The sequence below is a fragment of the Mustela nivalis genome (genome assembly GCF_964662115.1).
Source record: "Mustela nivalis genome assembly, chromosome: 13".
Classification (NCBI taxonomy): domain Eukaryota; kingdom Metazoa; phylum Chordata; class Mammalia; order Carnivora; family Mustelidae; genus Mustela; species Mustela nivalis.
This window is the reverse complement of record NC_139032.1, coordinates 24,023,474-24,044,726: the sequence shown is the minus strand read 5'-3', so window position 1 is coordinate 24,044,726 and position 21,253 is coordinate 24,023,474. Positions and strand designations below refer to the sequence as shown.

The window sequence follows — 21,253 nt, the reverse complement described above, 5'->3', positions numbered from 1 at the left end:
GAAGAGACATTTGTGCTGATGTGAGAATCCGCATGGAAGGGAAAAGGGAAAGAGCCTGGCACAGGGAAGGGAAGAAAGGCTGGTGTGACCTGCATTTGCACAGTGGGGGGGTGCGGTGACTCAAGATGAGGTAGCAAAGAGTCAAACTGCATGCGACCTTGTGGCCTAGGATGAGGGTCGGAACCCAGTGATTTTAAGCAAGGATCCATCTTGAGTTTTTAAAAAAGATCACTCTGGCCACCTCGTGGAGATGTGATAGGTCAGTGTTTAACACTCCCCATTCTCTATAGAGCAAAATGATTTCCAACAATTATTGTTCCCTGGAGCTGTTCAGGTTTAGTGCAATACCTTTAAATGTACTTTCTTAAGACATTATCTAAAATCAGCAAATCACTTCGTGTATGAGCAAAAAGTGGACATATCAAACTTTTGCTGTTGAAAATTTTAAACATATAAATTCTCTATGTGGTTACATGAAATAATGGGACCAAAGTAACTCTTTATATTCCCTGTGCTATGATTGTGTAATTTAGATCAGCCATTTAAATGCTTGAATGTAAAGCTCAAGAAGACACACAGTCATGAACTTAACGTTCAAAAGATGTGGATTGATGAGGCCATGTGAGTCAGGGGCCCACTGTGTTACTGAGCACTCAAGGATCCATTTCCATGTAGAAAACAATGTTTATCAAAGTGTAAGTATTGCAAATGGATTCATTTAAAGCTCATATATTAATTATTAGAATTCCAGAGCAACTGCAACAGTTGTATACAACTTAGGTTAAGATTTTCTTCTCCACGGGCATCTGGGTGGCTCAGTGGGTTAAGCCTCTGCCTTTGGCTCTGGTCCTGGAATCGAGCCCTGCATAGGGCTCCCTGCTGTGCAGGGAGCCTGCTTCCCCCTCTCTCTCTGCCTGCCTCTCTGCCTACTTGTGATCTTTCTCTTTCTCTCTAATAAATAAATAAATAAATCTAAAAAAAATATTTTCTTTTCCAGCAATGAATACTTCATTGCTGAAACCATTTAGAATTGCCTTTGCATGGTGATACAGGTTTAGTAGGTAGCTTTTAGTAGGTTTTCTTACTGCTTTTAAACTCTTTACAGTCAATGTACCTCCTTCCTAATGCACCCATGGCACATCTCCACCCTCTGCCCCCAGCCCTCAGGACACCACTGGTGTGGAGAATGCTTTGAAGGAGAGCAAGACATCTGGAGAAGGCCAGTAGGAGGGAAGCCAGTGGCAGAGAAAATGGAGGCTTGTTAGGGCTTTGTGACTGATTGGACATTCAGAAGGGGAAAGGAATGAGGCCACACCCAGCAGTCTGCTTGGTACCCAGGGGGATGGAGTCATTGGTATGTAGATGGGGACGGATGCTGCAAGAATGGTCTGGGAAAGGAGGGTTGCGCAGTAGTGCTGAACCTTGATGAGCTCTAACATGGAGAAGGGAGTATGTTAGCAAATATTATTTCCATTTTGCAACTGGAAAACCAAGGCACTGGGCAATTACATCACTTTTCCAAAAGCAACTTAGGAGATACCAGGGTTGATTTTTGGTCTCATCTTGCGCACCCAATTATTTGGTCAAACTGTGTTTTGAGAAAGAACCATCTCTGGGAGATGTTGAAAAGAAACACAAGGTCTATCACTCTGCACTGTAGTGAGGAGTTGTCTACAGATGTTACCAGTGTCTGGCGCAGTTGGAACTTAGAGCTAAAGAGGACATGATATGAAGAGAGCAACACAGACTTGCTTTTCTCTGAAAATAGGTTTGTTTTACATGACATGTGGTTTCAGGAAGTCCAGGAAGGCTACCAAAGACGTAGAAGAAAGCCCAAAGAGCCTGGCATCACCAAAACCACGAGGAGAGGACATTTCAGGGAGAAAGACCTCTCCTGATATCCCTGGCGCCTAAGCCTGGGGTCTTCCCATGTGGTAGGGGCTCAATTCTTGCAAGATGACAGGAAATCAGATAGACCAAAAGTCGCACTAGGCTAAGGATCCATCCCCTCAATCTAGATCCAGCTCTAAGGAAACTTAATGTGCAGCCTTTTAAAAAAAAAATTTTTTTTTTAGTGTTCCAAAATTCATTGTTTATACCCCACACCCAGCAATCCATGCAACAGATGCCTTCCTTAATACCCACCACCAGGCTCACCCAACTTCCCCACCCCCACCCCTACAAAACCCTCAGTTTGTTTCTCAAGAGTTCAGTCTCTAGTGGTTTGTCTCCCTCTCCTGTTTCCCCCAACTCACTTCTCCTCTCCTTCTCCCAATGTCCTCCATGTTATTCCTTATGCTTCACAAGTGAAACCATATAATAATTGACTCTCTCTGCTTGACTTACTTCACTCAGCATAATCTCCTCCAGTCCTGTCCACATTGATACAAAAGCTGGGTATTCACCCTATCTGATGGAGGTGTAATACTCCATAGTATATATGGACCATATCTTCTTTATCCATTCATCCGTTGAAGGGCATCTTGGTTCTTTCCACAGTTCAGCGACTATGGCCATTGCTGCTATGAACATTGAGGTACAGATGGCCCTTCCTTTCACTACATCTATATCTCTGGGGTAAATATCCAATAGTGCAATTGCAGAGTCATAGGGTAGCTCTATTTTTAATTTCTTAAGGAATCTCCACATTTATTTCCAAAGTGGCTGCACCAACTTGCATTCCCACCAACAATGTAAAAGGGTTTCCCTTTCTCCACATCTTCTCCAACACTTGTTGTTTACTGTCTTATTGATTTTGGCCATTCTAACTGGTATAAGGTGGTATCTCAGTGTGGTTTTGATTTGAATCTCCCTGATGGCTAATGATGATGAGCATTTTTTCATGAGTCTATTAGCCTAAATGTGCAGCCTTAATCAAATAATTTAACTCATGTCAGATTGGACCACTTCCAGGATAATTAACATTGCCTTCATTCATCGGATTGAATCACAAATTCCAAAAGCAGAGCTGGAAGGGACCTTACACACCATCTTCCTTCTTTGGGCCCTTCAATCTATGGAAGCCCAGGCTAAGAAAGAGCCTCCCCTTCATAAAGGTCACGGTTCCATCTTACAGGTCCATTGTCTTTCTTCATGTGTGGAAGAAAATGAAGAAAGCCACTAGACTCTCGGAATACCTTTGTGTACATGTACACACATACAGAAATACTGAAAATTGTAACTGAGGCCTAAGTCAGAAACCTTACCTATTTTTTCCCATCAATCTCTCCGACCTCTTGTACTGTATTGATATGGCCTGTTGCAACAAAGAGATAATTAAAATTTCAGGCACTGTTGACAAGACTAAATCTTGCTAACCACATAAACCCCTTCTATGCAGTTAGTGACACTGCACTCAGAATAAAGTGAGCATACCATTGGAGAATTTGGATGACCAGTGTTTTCTCTTCCGGCCCAATAAAATATTCTATGCTGCTTGATTCTGCCAAAAGAATACCTTCAGAAAATTGTTTTGCAGAGAGTAACATAAAATACATAGTCAAGCCTTGAATAACACAGATATGAACTACATGGGTCCACTTACACACAGAATTTTTTTAATAAATACAGTACAGGACTAAATGTGTTTTATCTTTTTTTTTTAATTTTTCTTCTCTATCTTACTTTATTGTAAGAATACTGTATACAAAACATAGCATACACAACATGTGTTAATCAACTGTTTATGTTATCAGTAAGGATTTTGGTCAATAGCTACTAGGAGTTTGGGGGAATCAAGTTACACACAGATATTCTCCTGCATGAGGGGTCAGCCCTCCCCACCCCATATCAGTCAAGGGTCAATTGCAGTAGAAATTAGAAATAAGTTTGATCAATTCCAACTCAACTGCTATGACTTTAGTGAAGACAAAGTTTACCAGGTCTCCTCAATTCTCTCTTATTACTGCTTATAGAAATCTGCTGTCCTCTGCATATTCAACGGAACGCACTATTTACTGTAAATGTTCCAAGGCACTATGAATCACTCCAGAGTTTAAGAAGACCATCTCTAGGGGCACCTGGGTGGCTCAGTGGGTTAAAGCCTCTGCTTTTGGCTTGGGTCATGATCTCAGGGTTCTGGGATCGAGCCCCGCATCAGGCTCTCTGCTCAGCAGGGAGCCTGCTTCCTCTTCTCTCTCTCTCTGCCTGCCTCTCGGCTTACTTGTGATCTCTGTCAAAAAATAAATAAAATCTTAAAAAAAAAAAAAAAAAGAAGAAGAAGACCATCTCTAATGCTATGGAAACCACAGAGAAGGTGTGTGTCAATTTCATGTCACAAGGCAGTCTTTCATTTTGTTTCTCCATCACAGGGACCCTGAGCTGCCTTCTATACTTTCCCTGGAATGACTGTGCCCTTTCTTCTATAACCTAGTAATTCAGCTGTCTAAGACTTTCAAATTCCACCCCATGCCATAGAAGTCTCATATAGACCCATTGTGTGATACTATTTAACGATATTTTATTTCTTTTGATTTTAGCTTCTAGTCCTTGGCACCAGTGGGCCTTAAGGGAAATAAAAAGACAAAACTTCAGAAGCGACACCTAAAAAAAAAAAAGGCATCTCCTACCAATATAGTGAAGAGTCTGTGCCACATTCTCAGGCAAGTATGGCAGACCCAGGTGTGTCCCACACATTCATGGAATACCACTTCACTCAGGCCTCGCCCTGACACCTGCTTAGTGCCCAGAAGTTGTCAAATAACCTTTCCACAGCTCCTTAGGAAGGCTGCATAGAATAGTGGAGAATGCATAGGATACAGAGCCAGGGTGCCTTGTTTAAAGTCCTGGATCTGCTATTTATTGCTGTGTGACCTTTTAAGAGTTACTTAATCTCTCCAGGCCCCAGCAACTATGAACCGTGGATGGCTTTAGGGTAAAGAGTATGCAATACAACAGCTCACATCCTGGTCCACATTCAGCCACTTGCCAGCTCTCAGTCAATATAGCCTCAAATACCTTATTATAAAACAAGGACAATAATATCTTCCCTGTTTGCACAGTGTTGCTGTTATATAAGGAAAGGAGAGATGGGCCCCTGTGAACTACACAATCTTCAAAGGTTGAAGGAACACCCTCCTTGGGCCTCCATACCTTATCCATTTGCCTGTTAAGGTCTCATTTAAAAGTCCAAACCCTTCTAGAACCCTTTCTCCCCAGCACGGAAAGTACCATCCACAGTCCTATGTGCACTAGTGTGATTCCAGATGGGTCAGGAACTCCAGAACACTGGGTCTCTGCTGCCTTACAGTCACAGTGAGAGAACTGACAGCTGGACAGAAAGCTGATCCCTCCCCCTCCCCTGCCCTCACTCCCTGGGTGCACAGGTTTGCCTTTGAAATATGAGAAAAATCAGGAACTTTCAAAGTACAATATGTTGGAACATGATTTCTATAAGTTCTTGATCAAGATTGGCTGACATTCTTTCTACCCCATGACAGTTCCCTTGCTCACAATCTGATGTTTTTTTTAAGCTTGCCTTTTCCTTTCTCCACTCCAGCAGACACCTTTCCTCCTGCTTATGTTTAAAAAAAAGAATATTTATATTCACAGACTTAATGAAGTATCCTACAAAGGTGAAATTACAAATACTATATTTTAGGTTCTCCACTATCCAAGGAAGTAATGGCAGAAGGTGTTTTTATCCCTGTTTTAGAATTAAAAAAATAAAAAGGTAAGAGTCAGAAAGGCTGGGTGATGTGCTCCAAGGCCACATAGATAGTATGTGGCCAAGCCTGGCCTCACACGCCAGCTTGCTGACTCAAGGTCAATATTCTGACCATTATACCTTGTGAGTTCCATAAGAAACACAAGAGGTACAGCCAAGAAGGAACATTCTAGTCACCCATAATAAACAGACAGCCTGAATCCTGAAGTAAACCAGAAAGTTAAAAAAAGGAAAAGGTCATTGACTCCAAGAATAACAGTCAGCATTTTGGGGTCATTCAGTCTCCCAGAGTCATGTTCAGAGGGCCAAAAACACACTTCAGGGAACTTAGGATTCCAGGACGCCTCTGTCTCTTCTTCCCTCTATGAGGTCTGAATTCCATACATTTTCTTCCAGTGAAAAATGCAAACAAGTGCCTCCATTTTCTTTTTAGAAGTAGGATGGTGTGGAGGTAGAAATACTTCAAAGTACCAATGAGAATATTCTGGAAGAAAAATGCATATAATTTTCTCTACTTTTTGCATTCGCTCCAGCAAACAGACAGACAGAGTCAGCTTGGTGCTTGGATTTGTCAGTCAGCTTCCAGCAAGGTTTGCTTTCAGAAATTTCAGGGCAGCAGTTTGGTGCAGTGAAAAGAACCCCAACTCTGTCGTCAGCAAACTTGAGCTTCCATCCCAGAATGTGCCACTTAATAGCTATGTGGCCCTGCGATGCATTTATCCTGCCTGGAAACATGGGGGTATCTGTTGGAGAGTTATAGCCAGTATCACAAACTTTTTTTTTTTTTTAAGATTTATTTATTTGACAGAGAGAACACAATTAGGCAGAGCCAGGTGGAGGGTGGGGGAAGCAGGCTCCCTGCTGAGCAGAGAGCCCAATGTGGGGCTCGATCCCAGGACTCTGAGATCATGACCTGAGCCAAAGGCAGAGGCTTAACCCACTGAGGCAGGCACTACCCAGGCACCCTCCAAGAATCCCAAACTTATGACTCATGGGCTTTATAGTGTCCACAGACATAATTTCCTTGACTCCCAAAACTGTGAAATGTACTTTATAAATTCCTTTAGAAGAAGCCTGTCTTCTCCTATTTGGCACACTCTGTTCTCCCCTCTGGTCTTATACTGACCTGCGTTAGGGTTTGTGTTCTGTGCCCAGGCCCATGGACCTCTTCTTCAGGAGTCCCATGAGGGTGTAAAATCTCCTAGCATAGAGCAAACCCTGAGGCAATATTCTGAGTGATCTCTGCAACCTGAGAAGTGGCATTCTGCAATTTTAGTTTCAACTTCTAGTCTCTGTTGCTGGCCCCTCCACTTCTCCCCTTTTCCCATGAAGGGGTGCCCAGGGCATAGTTGTTGGGCCTCTCCCCTTTCGTATTGGCACTGGCAACCCCATCCAGTCTCATGACTTCAAATATGATCTACATACTGATGATTTCCAAATGTGTAGATTTTACCCAATGTGTTCCAGAATAGACACATCAGGAACCCAAGTCCCATTTATCTAACTGCATGCATGACTCTCTCCCCTTGACTATCGAAAGGTGGGATAATCATACATTTGTTTCTCTAGAACCTTTATGGTTTGCATAGGAGAGTCTTGGATTATGCCTGTGGTCCCAACAGCATCCCATCTGATCTAGCTTGTGTCCTTGGTTTTCCATTTTTTTATTAGATTTATTTCCTTTATTTTAAAGTAGATTTTATTTATTTATTTGAGGGAGAGAGAGCATGACCAGGGGGAGTGATGGAGTGAGAGGGAGAAGCAGGCTTCCCACTGAGCAAGGAGCCAGAATCTAGACTCGATGCCAGGACCCTGAGGTCATGACCTGAGCTCAAGGCAGACGGTTAACAGAATGAACCACCCAGGCACCCCAGGATTTTTCATTTTTAATGAAATATTTTCATTATTATTTTATTACATTGAGCTGAGATGGGTTTGTGAGGTCTCCACTTTGTACTTCCAACTCCTGCCTTGATCTTGTTTAATAATATGGAAGATACATGGGGCGTAAATAGAGTTTTCACATTAACATGTGGTTCCATTTAAAATAACCATCTCCTAAAATGTTTCTGTTTTAAATATCAAAAAAAAAGTTTCTGTTTTAAATATCAAAATAAATAAATAAATAAATAACCCATCTCTCTTTTCCCAACCATTTCAAGATGAAATCTAATCCTCCCTCTCAAATACAGCATCAAAGACACTTGCTGCTTTAAAGAAAGTCTGGGCAGAAGAGAAGGTTAAGTCAGGGCGCCTGGGTGGCTCAGTCAGTTAAGCATCCAACTCTTGACTTCAGCTCAGCTCATGGTCTTAGGGTTGTAAGATCGAGTTCCATATCCAGCTCTGTGCTGGGTGTGGAGCACCTCCCTCACCTCAGTCGAGCAATCAATTAATCAGTCAATGAAGTAAGATTTGGCTAACTCCTGGTATCAGGTGACAAAAGGAAAAACACTGGAAGCTCCTACAGCAACCAGCCGCTTGGTGCACCAGCCAGTGTTGCTCTGGAGGCTTCCGTGGCCTACAAAATGAAGACACAGCTGCCAGTCAGTGAGGTCAGGGGTCAGCGCAGGAATTACAGGTCAGGTGGACATAAAAAATATGCAGAAAATAGAGTAAGCACAGGCCTACGAGTAGTCTTAGTAGTTTAGTGAACTTGGTTACAGAGGTCTTGTCTTTTACATGGTATTAATCTATAACTACAGATTTATTTTATTGTTCGAGAACAGTTTTTGAATTTTTATCATTTTTTTGGATTTATTTTTATTATTATTTTTAAATTTTTATTTTATTTTTTCAGTGTTCCAAGATTCATTGTTTATATGATATTTTTAAATGTTTATAAATATTTACAAATATTAAATGGGAATCACTATAAATTTTTACAAATATACCTAATATTTGTAAGTAATATTTGTAAGCTTTACATATATATACATAAATTACAAAACATGTATGCTTTGTCATGTATGTATCATGCATGATGGGTGTATACATGTATCATGTATGTATCATGTATGAATAGATGTTAAGATTTATATGCAAGGCAAAAATATGCTTTCTCTCTTCAATGCATAACCTCCAGCAAATTTAGAAAAGTCTGAGCTTTTAAAAAGTGCTTTGGGGGCGCCTGGGTGGCTCAGTGGGTTAAGCCGCTGCCTTCAGCTCAGGTCATGATCTCGGGGTCCCGGGATCGAGTCCCGCATCGGGCTCTCTGCTCAGCAGGGAACCTGCTTCCTCCTCTCTCTCTCTCTCTGCCTGCCTCTCGGCCTACTTCTGATCTCTGTCTGTCAAATAAATAAATAAAATCTTTAAAAAAATAAAATAAAATAAAATAAATAAATAAAAAGTGCTTTGTAAGTTAACCTTAATTTTCTACACTTACACTGAACATTTTATAAGTAAGACCTCTAAATTGTTGGTACCCCTTGTTCTGCATCACTTGAAAATTTTTAATAAAATGTTCAATGAATGGAGTATCAAAAATTTCAGCTTTTGCAATTTGCTTTTAAAAGTTTCAGTGACAAAAACTAATGCTTAAAGGCAGAAGTTTCATGAACTATATTCTATAAAAATGAAGAAGGAAGGAATTGAAAAAATTTAATAGTCAGAATTCACACAGGAAATAATATTTAGCTTTGAAATTCCCTAACTGTGATATCCTGATGTATAGCAATCCTCTTTTCATGGAGCTCATATTTTTAATTGGATAATTTTATATTCTATATTGAAATAAAACAGAATTGAGAAAGTACACAGATTTTCACCATTTACATTTGGAAAAACATTGAAAATAATCATAAACAACTTATTTGATGAATTTTATCTTATAAAATATTTGTTGAATAAACACAAAACTTATGAAAATATTGTAGCTGCTATATTTACAAATTTCAATATGGAAAAATTAGAATTCAGACTATTCTTCACTCTAAAAGACTTACTATAAGCTCACTAGGTATCCAGACATCTATAAAGAGCACTGATTTAAAATATGATGGCCTACAGATGAAAATCAATAGAAAGTATCAGTAATTTCAAAATTGGAATCATAGAATGTAACCACTTTCTCAAGCAAAAACTAAGGAAGTGTGTTGCCAGATTTGCCTTGATAGATATGTTAAAAGAAATTATTTAGAGAGAAGGAAAATCATATAGATCAGAAATTCAGATCTGCATAAAGAAAAGAGCATCAGTAAAAGAATAAGTGACGGTAAAATAAAACTTCTCTTTTTCTTATTTTTAATTGTTCTAACTATTACAGTTTGTTCAAAATATTAAAAACAACAATGTGCTTGATTATGTAGGCATACATATATGAAATGAATGGCAGCAACGATAAATGGGACAGGAAGGAAGAATTAGAATTACTTTGTTATAATGCACTGTAATGTACTCACACCACCTGTGAAGCAGTACAGTGTAAGTTGAACGTGGACTTGGATTAGTTATTAAGTGTATACTGTGAACCCTAGGGCAATCACCAAAAAAAGTTAGGGGAAAAAAATGTAATTTACATGCTAAGAAAGGAGAAAAATAAAATAATATAAAATACTCAATGAAACCCACAAAAGGCAGAAAAGAGAGCAGAAGACAAAAATAGGAGCAACGATCTAGGACAACAAATAGAAAACAGTAAGGAATGTGGCAAATATTAATCCAACTATGTCACTTGCAACAGTGCAACTGTACCAGTGAAAAGACAGAGATTGTCATAATGCATCATAATACAAGACCCAACTACATGCTGTCTACAAGAAATCCACTCTCAGTATAAAGACACATATAGATAAAAAGTAAATGAATGGAGATATGCTATGATAACACTAATCATAAGAAAGCAGGTATAGTTATACTAATTTCAGACAGACTTTAGAGAAAGGAATATCATCAGGGGATAAGATGGTAATTACATAATTATGAAAGGGTCAATTCTCTAAGAATACCTAATAATCCTTAACACATCTGTTCCTAACAAAAGAGCACCAAGCTTATGAGGCAAAAACTGATAGAATTGCAAGAACAAATAGATGAATCCGCTATTCTAACGGGAGACTTCAACAACCCTCTGTCAGAACGGGAAAGATCCAGACAGAAAATCACTACAGACACAGTTGAACTCAACACCACTGCCAATCAACTGTACACAATGGACATCCATAGACTATGTCACCCAACAACAGCAGAATACACATTCTTCTCAAGCTCACGTGGAATATGAACCAACACAGACCACACTCTGGGCCATAAAATATATCTTAACTAATAAATTTAAAATAACAGAAATCATATAATGTCTGTTCTGATACCATAGGGAACCTCAACTGGAAATTAATAACAGAAAAGTAGTTTGAAAATCCCCAAATGCTTGGAAATTTAAAAATATACTTCTGAGTAACACACTCAGAACATCCAATATGATATTAAAGGAGAACAAGGGTGGACGACTGGTACTACCCAACTTCGAGTCTCACTGTAAATCTACAGCAATTAAGATATTATGCTATTGTTGAAAGAATAAACGAATAGATCATTGTAACAGAATAGAGAGCCCAGCAAAATACCTCCATAAATAGAGTCAACTTATCTTTAAAAAAAAAAAAAAGGACAAAAGGCAATACAAAGAAGTGAAGATAGTTTGTTCATGAAATGATGCTAGAACAATTGGACAGCCATGTAAAAACAAAAATGAACGTTGATATAGACTTTACACCATTCACAAAAATTAACACAGAATGCATCACAAACTGAAATGTAACGGGCCAAAGTATAAAGCTTCCAGAAGATAACATAGGAGAAAACCTAGATGACTTGGGGTGTGGTTTTGCCTTTATAGATACAACACCAATGATAGGATCCATGAAATGCATAACTGAGAAGTTGTATTTCATCAAGTTTAAAATTTCTGCTCTGCAAAAGACCTATCAAAAGAATAAGAAGACAATCCACAGACTGGGAGAAAATATTTGCAAATGATACCTCTGATAGAGGTCTGTTATCCAAAACATACAAAGAATTCTTAAAACTCAACAACAAGAAAACAAACATCAGCATTAAAAAATGGGTCAAAGACCTTCACAGGCACTTCACATCCAAGAAGATATCCAGGTAACAAGCATATGGAAAAAATGCTCTACACCATAAGTCATCAGGGAAATGAAAATTAAAACAACGAGATACCATTGCACACCTATCTGAATGGCCGAAATATGGAGCACTGACAACACCAAAGGCTGACCAGGGTGTGGAACAACAGGGACTCTCGCTTGCTGCTGGTGGAAATGTACAATCACTTTGGAAGACAGCTTGGCATTTTCTTACAAAAGTAAATACGCTCTTACCATCTAATCCAGCAGTTGAGTTCCTTGGTATCCCTAAGGAGTTAAAAACTTATGTCCATACAAAAGCCTGCACAGAGATGTTTACTGCACTTCACCTCTGTTCATAATTGCCCAAACTCAGAAGCAAATAAAATGTCCAGGAGATGAATGGGACAACTATAGTACATCTAGACAATGGGATATTATTGAGCATTAAACATGAAACATTAATGAGCTATCCAGCTCATTAGGTGCATATTACTAAGTCACTGAAGCCAATCTGAAAAGACTACTCACTTGGATGATTAACTCCTCCTTCATCTGCCCCAAGCTATTTTCAAGCCTGAGCGAAATATTTTTTTTTTACAAGTGGTAGACTTTGAATATTACCACTTTGCAATACCTAAGGGATTAATAAACATTAATAAGCATTGAACATCAACAGGTGCTAACACCACACCGAAAAAGCAACATCTAGACATTTTACTTCCTGATGGAAGAACACAATGCCATTTGAAAGGTATGTGACAGGGGTGCCTGGGTGGCTCAGTGGGTTAAAGCCTCTACCTTCAGCTCAGGTCATGATCTCAGGGTCCTGGGATTGAGCCCTGCATTGGGCTCTCTGCTTAGTGGGGAGCCTGCTTCTGCCCCCACCCCCACTGCCTGCCTCTCTGCCTACTTGTGATCTCTATCAAATAAATAAGTAAATAAAAATCTTTTAAAAAATAGGGTTGCTGGGGGGAGGGGGTTTGGGAGAAGGGGGTGGGATTATGGACATTGGGGAGGGTATGTGTTTTGGTGAGTGCTGTGAAGTGTGTAAACCTGGTGATTCACAGACCTGTACCCCTGGGGATAAAAATATATGTTTATAAAAAATAAAAAATTATATTTAAAAAAAATAAGTATAATAAAAGGTATCTGACAAAAATAAAATCTGAATCTGAGTAGACATCTAAGCCTAATCAATAATGTATAGGAAGTACTGGGGCAGAGAGGCATGTTGGAGAGCTCCAGAAGATACCATCAGCAAATCCAGAATGTGGAAGTCTCCACAAGGTCAGCAACAGTAATCTAGAATTTTCCACAAATAAACTAAAGAGTTAAAAAAAAAAACTAAGGAGAAAGGGGAGAACTTACAGATTAAAACAGACACCTCAACCAGTTGAACGTGTGTCCCTTATTTGGAACCTGCTTTAAAAAAAAAAAAAAAAGACTAAAATATGACATATGTGGGAGAAATAGAAGGATAAATATTGGTTGGGTATGTGATGATATTGTCATGTTATTATTAATTGTGTGGGGCATAATGGTATTGCAATTATGCTTTTTAAGTGTCTGCTCAATGAACTCCAATGCTTTCTCCTCTTCCTCAGGATTAAGGGCTATAGTTCTTACAAAGCTGTGTGGTAAAACCTACACAGACTGGCTCTTTTTCCTGTCACTTTATCTCCTATTACTCTTCCTCTTAGCTAGTAGGTAATTAAGAGCGAGAGAGGTTCCTGTGGGTGGTGAAAGCCAGAGTACTAGATGGTATTAACCAGAACAAACTGGAAATCATCTAAACCTGAATAGTCCTAATATCCTAACATGTCTCAACTGCTCTTCAACTTCCAATACAGAAGCATTTATAAACCCTTTCCCTAAAATAAAATCATAATTTAGATTTAATTGTACTTGAAATAAATAAAGAGTTAAATAGGACATCGAGAGGAAGATATGCCTGAGTATATTAAAGGGAGGATAAATTGCAGAAGCTCCAGATTATGAACAAACTAAGGTTTGTCCCTAGCAGACGCATGGTCATCACTCCCCCTCCCCGCAGTGACACACCGTCTTCCTCCCCTCCCCCACAATAAAGTGCACAGCCCTTGATTTAACCACGGGTGAACATCACATGACAGCTCGAGGTACAGGTCAGGTCGGTGCAGCCCTCCCCTCCCAAGTCAGCGCTAGGAACACTGCATATGCCTCCACTCCAGCCCGAAAGCTGACTGTTGAACTCTCGGAATGGCTCAACATAATTGTGAAACGAAGCAACCTGGCCCTTGTCCACAGAGCAAATACAAGAGTGACCACGCCTCCCCCAAGGTGGCCAGGCACAGACACCACTGGGGAAGACACCTGCATGACCTGGTAGGAACTCTTAATTACACTTGACACACACGGTTGCAAATAGGGACGGGAAGTCACAAGGAAAGCACTGTTGCACCTGTAAGCCTTCTCTAAACAACCAACCAGAAAGACAAGTCCAGGAACTGGCTGTGGACGCCCATTGACGCAAAACCCGGGAGCCACGGTATAAAGTAACAGGCAACCCTGTGGCCACGTTAGCAGTAAGACGCTGTGGGGAGTGTGGTGTGTCCATCCGCACAATGCATGTGTGTGTAGGTGTGTACACACAGTGAGTCTTCTCGAATCCCACAGCTCTTGTTCACGATCCTTCTTTAGTGGTGTTATGTTTCCAGGGGGTTAGCTTGAGCCTGAGGTCACAAACAATGGGCAGCTCCTCCTCTCCCCTGCCTTACCCCACCCCCACTCCAGCCGGATCACCTGACCCATGATTCCTCTAGTTACTGCAAAGTAAGTTCGGCTCCCAGCTGAGCTCTGAGCCTGGAAGTCATCAGTTTCCTGATGCCATTCACCTTGGGCTCCAGTGCGGGAAACTCAAAACCATGTCGGATCTCAGCGCAACTACACAGAGAGAGCAGGTTCTCTTCACGTCTTCCTGCAATTAAGGTTGAGGTCCAAGATCCCAACATCCAAAGATGAGAAGCTCTTTGCCAGGTACAGAAGTTCAAGAGCAACAGGGCCTGGAGCCAGACTCCCTGGGTTCAAATCCCACTTTTGCCACTGCCCAGCTCTGTGGTCTGGGGAAGTTCATCCCCATGCTTCTATTTCCTAATCAGCGAATGGGGTCAAAGTAGCAGTTTCTTCCGAAGGTCCTAAAAAGGATTTAATTAGTTAATATAGTTGAGGGTCTTAGAACAGTGCCAGGCACAAAAGTGAGACTTATTTATGAGTCCCTAAATAAGAGGTAAATAAGTAAGGAGTAAACAGAAAATGCCTTGGGAAAAAACTCGTGTGATGGAAATAACACGGGAATTGGTCTCAGGGATAGTGGGTGGCATCTCCTTGCTCTACCACAAACTAGCAAATATCTTAGGTAAATGGCTTAGAGTCTTTAGAGCTTACTTTCTGGCAATACCAGTCTCTTCCCCGGGATTGCTGTGGAAGCCTAGGAGACGTTCAAGACAGTAACACTTTGTAAATACATATTCTACAAATGCTGGGGATATGCCTCTTACATTTTCTTTCTCTTGCAACAGCTCTACTGACACAGAATTCACATACCATACAACTCACCCATTTAAAGTGTGCAATTCAGAGACTTTTTGTATTTTCACAGTTTTGCAACCATCACTATAATCAACTGTAGAACATTTTTAACATCCCCCACAAGAAATCCCATCGGCTTTAGCAGTCACCCCCCATTACTCACTCTCCCTCCCCCAGAGCTAGGTAACTGCTAATCAACTTTCTGTCTATATAAATTTGCCTACTATAGACATTTCATAGAAATTGAATAATATAATGTATGGTGTTTTGTGTTAGGGTTCTTGGACTTGACATAATGTTTTCAAGGTTCATCCAAGTGGTATTAGTACTTTATTTCTTTATATGGCTAAATAATACTCTATTATATAGATATATCACATTTTATTATCCTCAGTTGATGACCATTTGGGTTGTTTCTACTTTTTGTCTATTATGACTAATGCTGCTCTGAACATCCCAGTAAGGATTATTGTGTGGACCTATATTTTCAGTTCTCCTGGGCATGTATCTAAAAGTAAAATTGCTGTGTTATATGGCTAATTTGATACTTAACCTTTGGAGAACAGCTAAATGTTTTCCAAAGAGCCTGCTCCAGCAGTCCTACCAGTTTCTGCACATCCCTGTCAACATTTGTTATTATGTCTTTTTTTTAAATAACCATTTTGTAGGTGTGATGAAGTGGTATCTCTCCATGGCTTTGACTTGCATTTCCCTGATGGCTAATGGTGTTGAGCATCTTTTAATGTGCTTCTTGGCCATTTGAGTATCTTCTTTGGAGAAATGTCTATTTAAATCCTTTGCTCATTTTTAATTGGATTATCTGTCTTCCTATTATTGAATGGTTGGAGTTCTTTATATATTCTAGACACAAATCCCTTACTTCAGTATTCCTTATTCCCACCACCTCCTTTGTACCATTATTGGCAAACATATTACATTTCTGTATGTGATAGATCCACAGTACAATTAAATACATATCACTTTGTATGGTTGCTTTTTAAATCCATTAATACAAGAAAGACGAAATGCGCATTCATCCTGTCTTTTATAATAACATAATAACTTTTACCAGTGTTCTTCGTTTTTGTCTGTATGGATTTAAATTACTGTCTAAATGGTTTGAAGAACTTCCTTTAGTATTTCTTGTGGGGTGGGTTCCTGGCAACAAATTCTTTGTTTATCTGGGAATGTCTGCATATCATTTTCATTTTTGAAAGATGGTTTCACTAAATATAAGATTCTTGGTTGACAGATTTTCTTGCAGATTTTCTTACTTTCACTAAATATAAGATTCTTGGTTGACAGATTTTCTTACTTTTCAGATTTTGACTAGGACATCCAATTGCCTTCTGGCCTCCATTGTTTCTGGTGAAAAGTTTCAGGTGAGACGTTACTCTTAGTGCAATTTCTTTGTATGTCATTTGTCATTCTTCTCTTGACACTTTCTGGATTTTCTCTTTACTATTTTTGGCTTCCAATATTTTTACTACAACATGTCCTCATGTGGATCACTTTGCATTTATCTTTGTAGAGTTTGTTGAGCTTCTTGATGTATATTGTTTTCTCATCAGTTTTCTTTCTCTCTTCTCCATTGGGGACTTTCATTATGTGTGTGGTGGTGCGTTTACTGGTTTTCTTCATTCTCTCCTTTTTCTCTCTGTTGGTTTCATGACTTCTGTCTTCAAGCTTGTTAATATGTTCTTTTGTTGGTTCAGATCTACTGCTGAACCCCTGAAGTGACAATTTCCAGGAACTTTAAATGGTTGTTTTTAAATAATTTTCACAAGGTGTGGTTGTTTCATTGGGGAGTAAGTCTTCAGAGCTCCTCAGGCTGTCATTGCAGAAGTGGAAGTCCCTCCTGTGTTCTTTATTGTTCACCTCCTCAAAGGCATTAAATTTGAAAACGTTTTTCTCCCCATTAGTCCACTTTACTGTTAAAAAAAAAAAAAAAACACCATATCAGGGTGCCTGGGTGGCTCAGTCAGTTAGACATCTTGGTTTTAGCTCAGATCCTGATCTCAGGGTTGTAGGATCGAGCTCCTCATTGGGTTCCACACTCAGCAGGGAGTCTGCTTGGGATTCTCTCTCTCTCCCTCAACCCTTCCCCTATACACTCTCTCTATCTCTCTCTCTAAAATAAATAAATAAATCTTAAAAAAAAAATCTTAAACTGAGGCACCACTCAAGCCCTTGTAGTTAACAACTCTTATAAGCAGTTCTTGCCTCATCCTTCTGCACCATTATTCACTCCCTCCTGGAGATTTTCTTCTCCCCTGGTTTTGCTATTCATGTTACCCCAAAACATAAAATGACTAGGTTTCCTGAAGCAATCCTTTCCTTCTATCTATGTTTAAATGCTGGTGTAACTGGTAGAGCATGTTTACACTGTCTCTCTCCTTTAGTACCTGGACGCCCTGGCAGCCTCATCCATGGTGATGGCTTATACTCTCACTCATGTCTTCTAACCACCGGTTCATGTCAGCCAAAACTTTTCCGTGAGCCCCAGCACCCAATTGCCTACTGGACATTTCTGTTTGACCCACAGACACTTCAAATTTAATAAACACAGCTAAGATTGTACTCCCCTTTTCTCCAAAGCTTATTTCTCTTTTCTTTTATATTTCATATTCTGCTTAATTATATGCAACTGTCTAATCACTTGAACCAGGAAGCTGGGAGCTTTCCTCATGTCCTTCTCTCTTCTCACATTCTACTGTTCTGAGAGCTGGGCTTTTTCCACAGTCTCTGCCTTAACTCAAGGTTTCATTGTTTGCAAACCAGCCGAGCATAACCTTCCGTTCTTCCCCACTCCCAGTCCATTCTCTACATGGCAACCAAGGTGCTCTTCCTAAATCACAAATCGGATTATGTGATTCCTTGCCAAAACATTTTTATTACCACTGCTATTGTCTACAATCATGTTCTCTAACTGCAGTGATCTGAGTACGGCTTTCACAATTTTTTGCCATAACTATTATCATTGTCATCAAGCATTTATTTGCATGGCATATTTATCATTGTTTACTTACCTACATTTATTTCAAGAGGAAATTTGATCTTTAAATTAGAAAAATCAGTATCATTGGTCATAAGAGAATTAGAAAAATAAATTCATAGCTATTAAAACAAAAAATACTTGTCTAAGTAGCCTTTAAACCTTCTTGCTTCACAGCATTAATACACTACCACTGAGAAACCCAGTCTTAGAGCCAAATCATTGTCACCATACAGAAAGCAAAGACTGTCAAACCTCAGATAAGGGTAAAGCAGAAGATGGCTTATTCCAAGGGATGAATATTATTGTGGGTTTTGTTTCTTCAGTATCTACAGTGCCAATCCAGTCTGAGAAGGGGTAACCATTAGATAAGTTGCATCAAAGCAAGTACCATGTCTCTTTCATTTACCACCTGTCATTCATAGCCTGTCAAACACTAGAGTACCTAAAGTGTGGGAGGTGCTTACTGAATATTTCCTGAATAAATGTACCTTAAAAGTCCTACTGTAATTGCAAAGAATTTCTCTGACAAGTTCATATTTTTTTAATTAAATTTATTTATTTTCAGCATAACAGTATTATTTATTCACCACACCCAGTGTTCCATGCAATCCATGCCCTCTATAATACCTAACACCTGCTATCCCAACCTCCCACCCCCTGCCCCTTCAAAACCCTCAGATTGTTTTTCAGAGTCCATAGTCTCTCATGGTTCACCTCCCCCTCCAATTTCCCCCAACTCCCTTCTCCTCTCTAACTCCCCATGTCCTCCATGCTATTTGTTATGCTCCACAAATAAGTGAAACCATATGATAACTGACTCTCTCTCTGCTTGACTTATTTCACTCAGCATAATCTCTTCCAGTCCCGTCCATGTTGCTACAAAAGTTGGGTATTCATCTTTTCTGATGGAGGCATAATACTCTATAGTGTATATGGACCACATCTTCCTTATCCATTTGTCCATTGAAGGGCATCTTGGTTCTTTTTACAGTTTGGTGACCGTGGCCATTGCTGCTATAAACATTGGGGTACAGATGGCACTTCTTTTCACGACATCTGTATCTTTGGGGTAAATACCCAGGAGTGCAATTGCAGGGTCATAGGAAAGTTCTATTTTTAATTTCTTGAGGAATCTCCACACTGTTCTCCAAAGAGGCTGCACCAACCTGCATTCCCACCACCAGTGTAAGAGGGTTCCCCCTTTCTCCACATACCCTCCAACACATATTGTTTCCTGTCTTGTTAATTTTGGATCAGAAGAATAAACATTGTTAAAATGTCTATACTGCCTAGAGCAATCTATACTTTTAATGCCATTCCAATCAAAATTCCACTGGTATTCTTCAAAAAGCTGGAGCAAATAATCCAGAAATTTGTATGGAATCAGAAGAGACCCTGAATCGCTAAGGAAATGTTGAAAAACAAAAATAAAACTGGGGGCATCATGTTACCTGATTTCAAGCTTTACTACAAAGCTGTAGTCACCAAGACAGCATGGTACTGGCATAAAAACAGACACATAGACCAGTGGAACAGAGTAAAGAGCCCAGATATGCACCCTCAACTCTATGGGCAAATAATCTTTGACAAAACAGGAAAAAATATACAGTGGAAAAAAGTCTCTTCAATAAATGGTGCTGGGAAAACTGGGTAGCTATATGTAGAAGAATGAAACTCGACCATTCTCTTAAAACATACACAAAGATAAACTCAAAATGGATAAAAGACCTCAACGTGAGACAAGAATCCATCAGAATCCTACAGGAGAACATAGGGCAATCTCTTCGATATCAGCCACAGCAACTTCTTTCAAGATATGTCTCCAAAGGCAAAGGAAACAAAAGCGAAAATAAACTTTTGGGACTTCATCAAAATCAAAAGCTTCTGCACAGCAAAGGAAACAGTCAAGAAAACAAAGAGGCAACCCACGGAATGAGAGAAGATATTTGCATATGACAGTACATACAAAAGGTTGATATCCAGGATCTATAATAAACTCCTCAAACTCAACACACACAAGACAGACAATCATATAAAAAAAAATGGGCAGGGGCACCTGGGTGGCTCAGTGGGTTAAAGCCCCTGCCTTCGGCTCAGGTCATGATCCCAGATCCTGGGATCGAGCCCCACATCGGGCTCTCTGCTCAGCTGGGAGCCTGCTTCCTCCTCTTTCTCTGCCTGCCTCTCTGCTTACTTGTATTCTGTGTCTGTCAAATAAATAAATAAATAATCTTAAAAAAAATGGGCAGAAGATATGAACAGAGACTTCTCCAATGAAGACATACAAATGGCTATCAGACACATGAAAAAATGTTCATCATCACTAGCCCTCAGGGAGATTCAAATTAAAAACCACATTGAGATATCACCTTACACCAGTTAAAATGGCCAAAATTGACAAGTTCATATTTTATCAAAAAACAAGTAACTTGATATTTTGCTAAATAAACAAAGAGAGCATAGTGTGAATAATATGTTGCCATTTGCATCACACATGCACACACGTATGCACGCATGCACACACACACACACACACACACACACACACGAATGACTGCAATGATGACCTTTTAAAAGATAGGGTTGGCTCCAAGTAGAAAAATTGAAAAATAGAGAATGAAAATCTTTTTCACTATATTCCACTTGATAGTGCTTGAATTTTATTCTATAGGTACATGTATTACTTTAAAAAAAATGCTTTTAAGCCAAGTGCAAAATAGAGGAACCAAAACCAAGAGGAAAATTTTTTTAAGTCGTATAACATGTACCTCTATATCAGGATGGTTAAAAATTACACTAACCTGCATCTTGCAATCAAACAAAAAATGAAAAGCAAGCATGATTCAAGAAGGAATTTGAACCTATAAGAATGAAGCAGATACAGAATAAGATACAGATACAGAAGAATAAGTAGCCAGCCACTTTAAATGCAACTGG

At 39.6% G+C, this 21,253-nt stretch overlaps 1 protein-coding gene and 1 pseudogene across 5 annotated transcripts in view; both read right to left on the bottom strand.

The window, feature by feature from the left end:
* LOC309846291 (spermatogenesis-associated protein 31D1-like) overlaps positions 1-21,253 on the bottom strand; it is a 911,407-nt pseudogene that overhangs the window by 164,531 nt on the left and 725,623 nt on the right. The gene's annotated exons all lie outside the window — the stretch shown is intronic.
* LOC309846378 (uncharacterized protein) overlaps positions 1-21,253 on the bottom strand; it is a 134,741-nt gene that overhangs the window by 23,727 nt on the left and 89,761 nt on the right. The window contains exon 3 of one of the 4 annotated variants that reach the window (XM_082695281.1): positions 16,460-17,249. The exons of the other annotated variants lie outside the window; for them this stretch is intronic. Within the exon in view, the coding sequence (XP_082551407.1) occupies positions 17,247-17,249 (3 nt within the window). The 3' untranslated portion in view covers positions 16,460-17,246. Of the gene's footprint in view, positions 1-16,459; positions 17,250-21,253 lie in introns of those variants that run through there. 4 annotated transcript variants of the gene reach the window in all.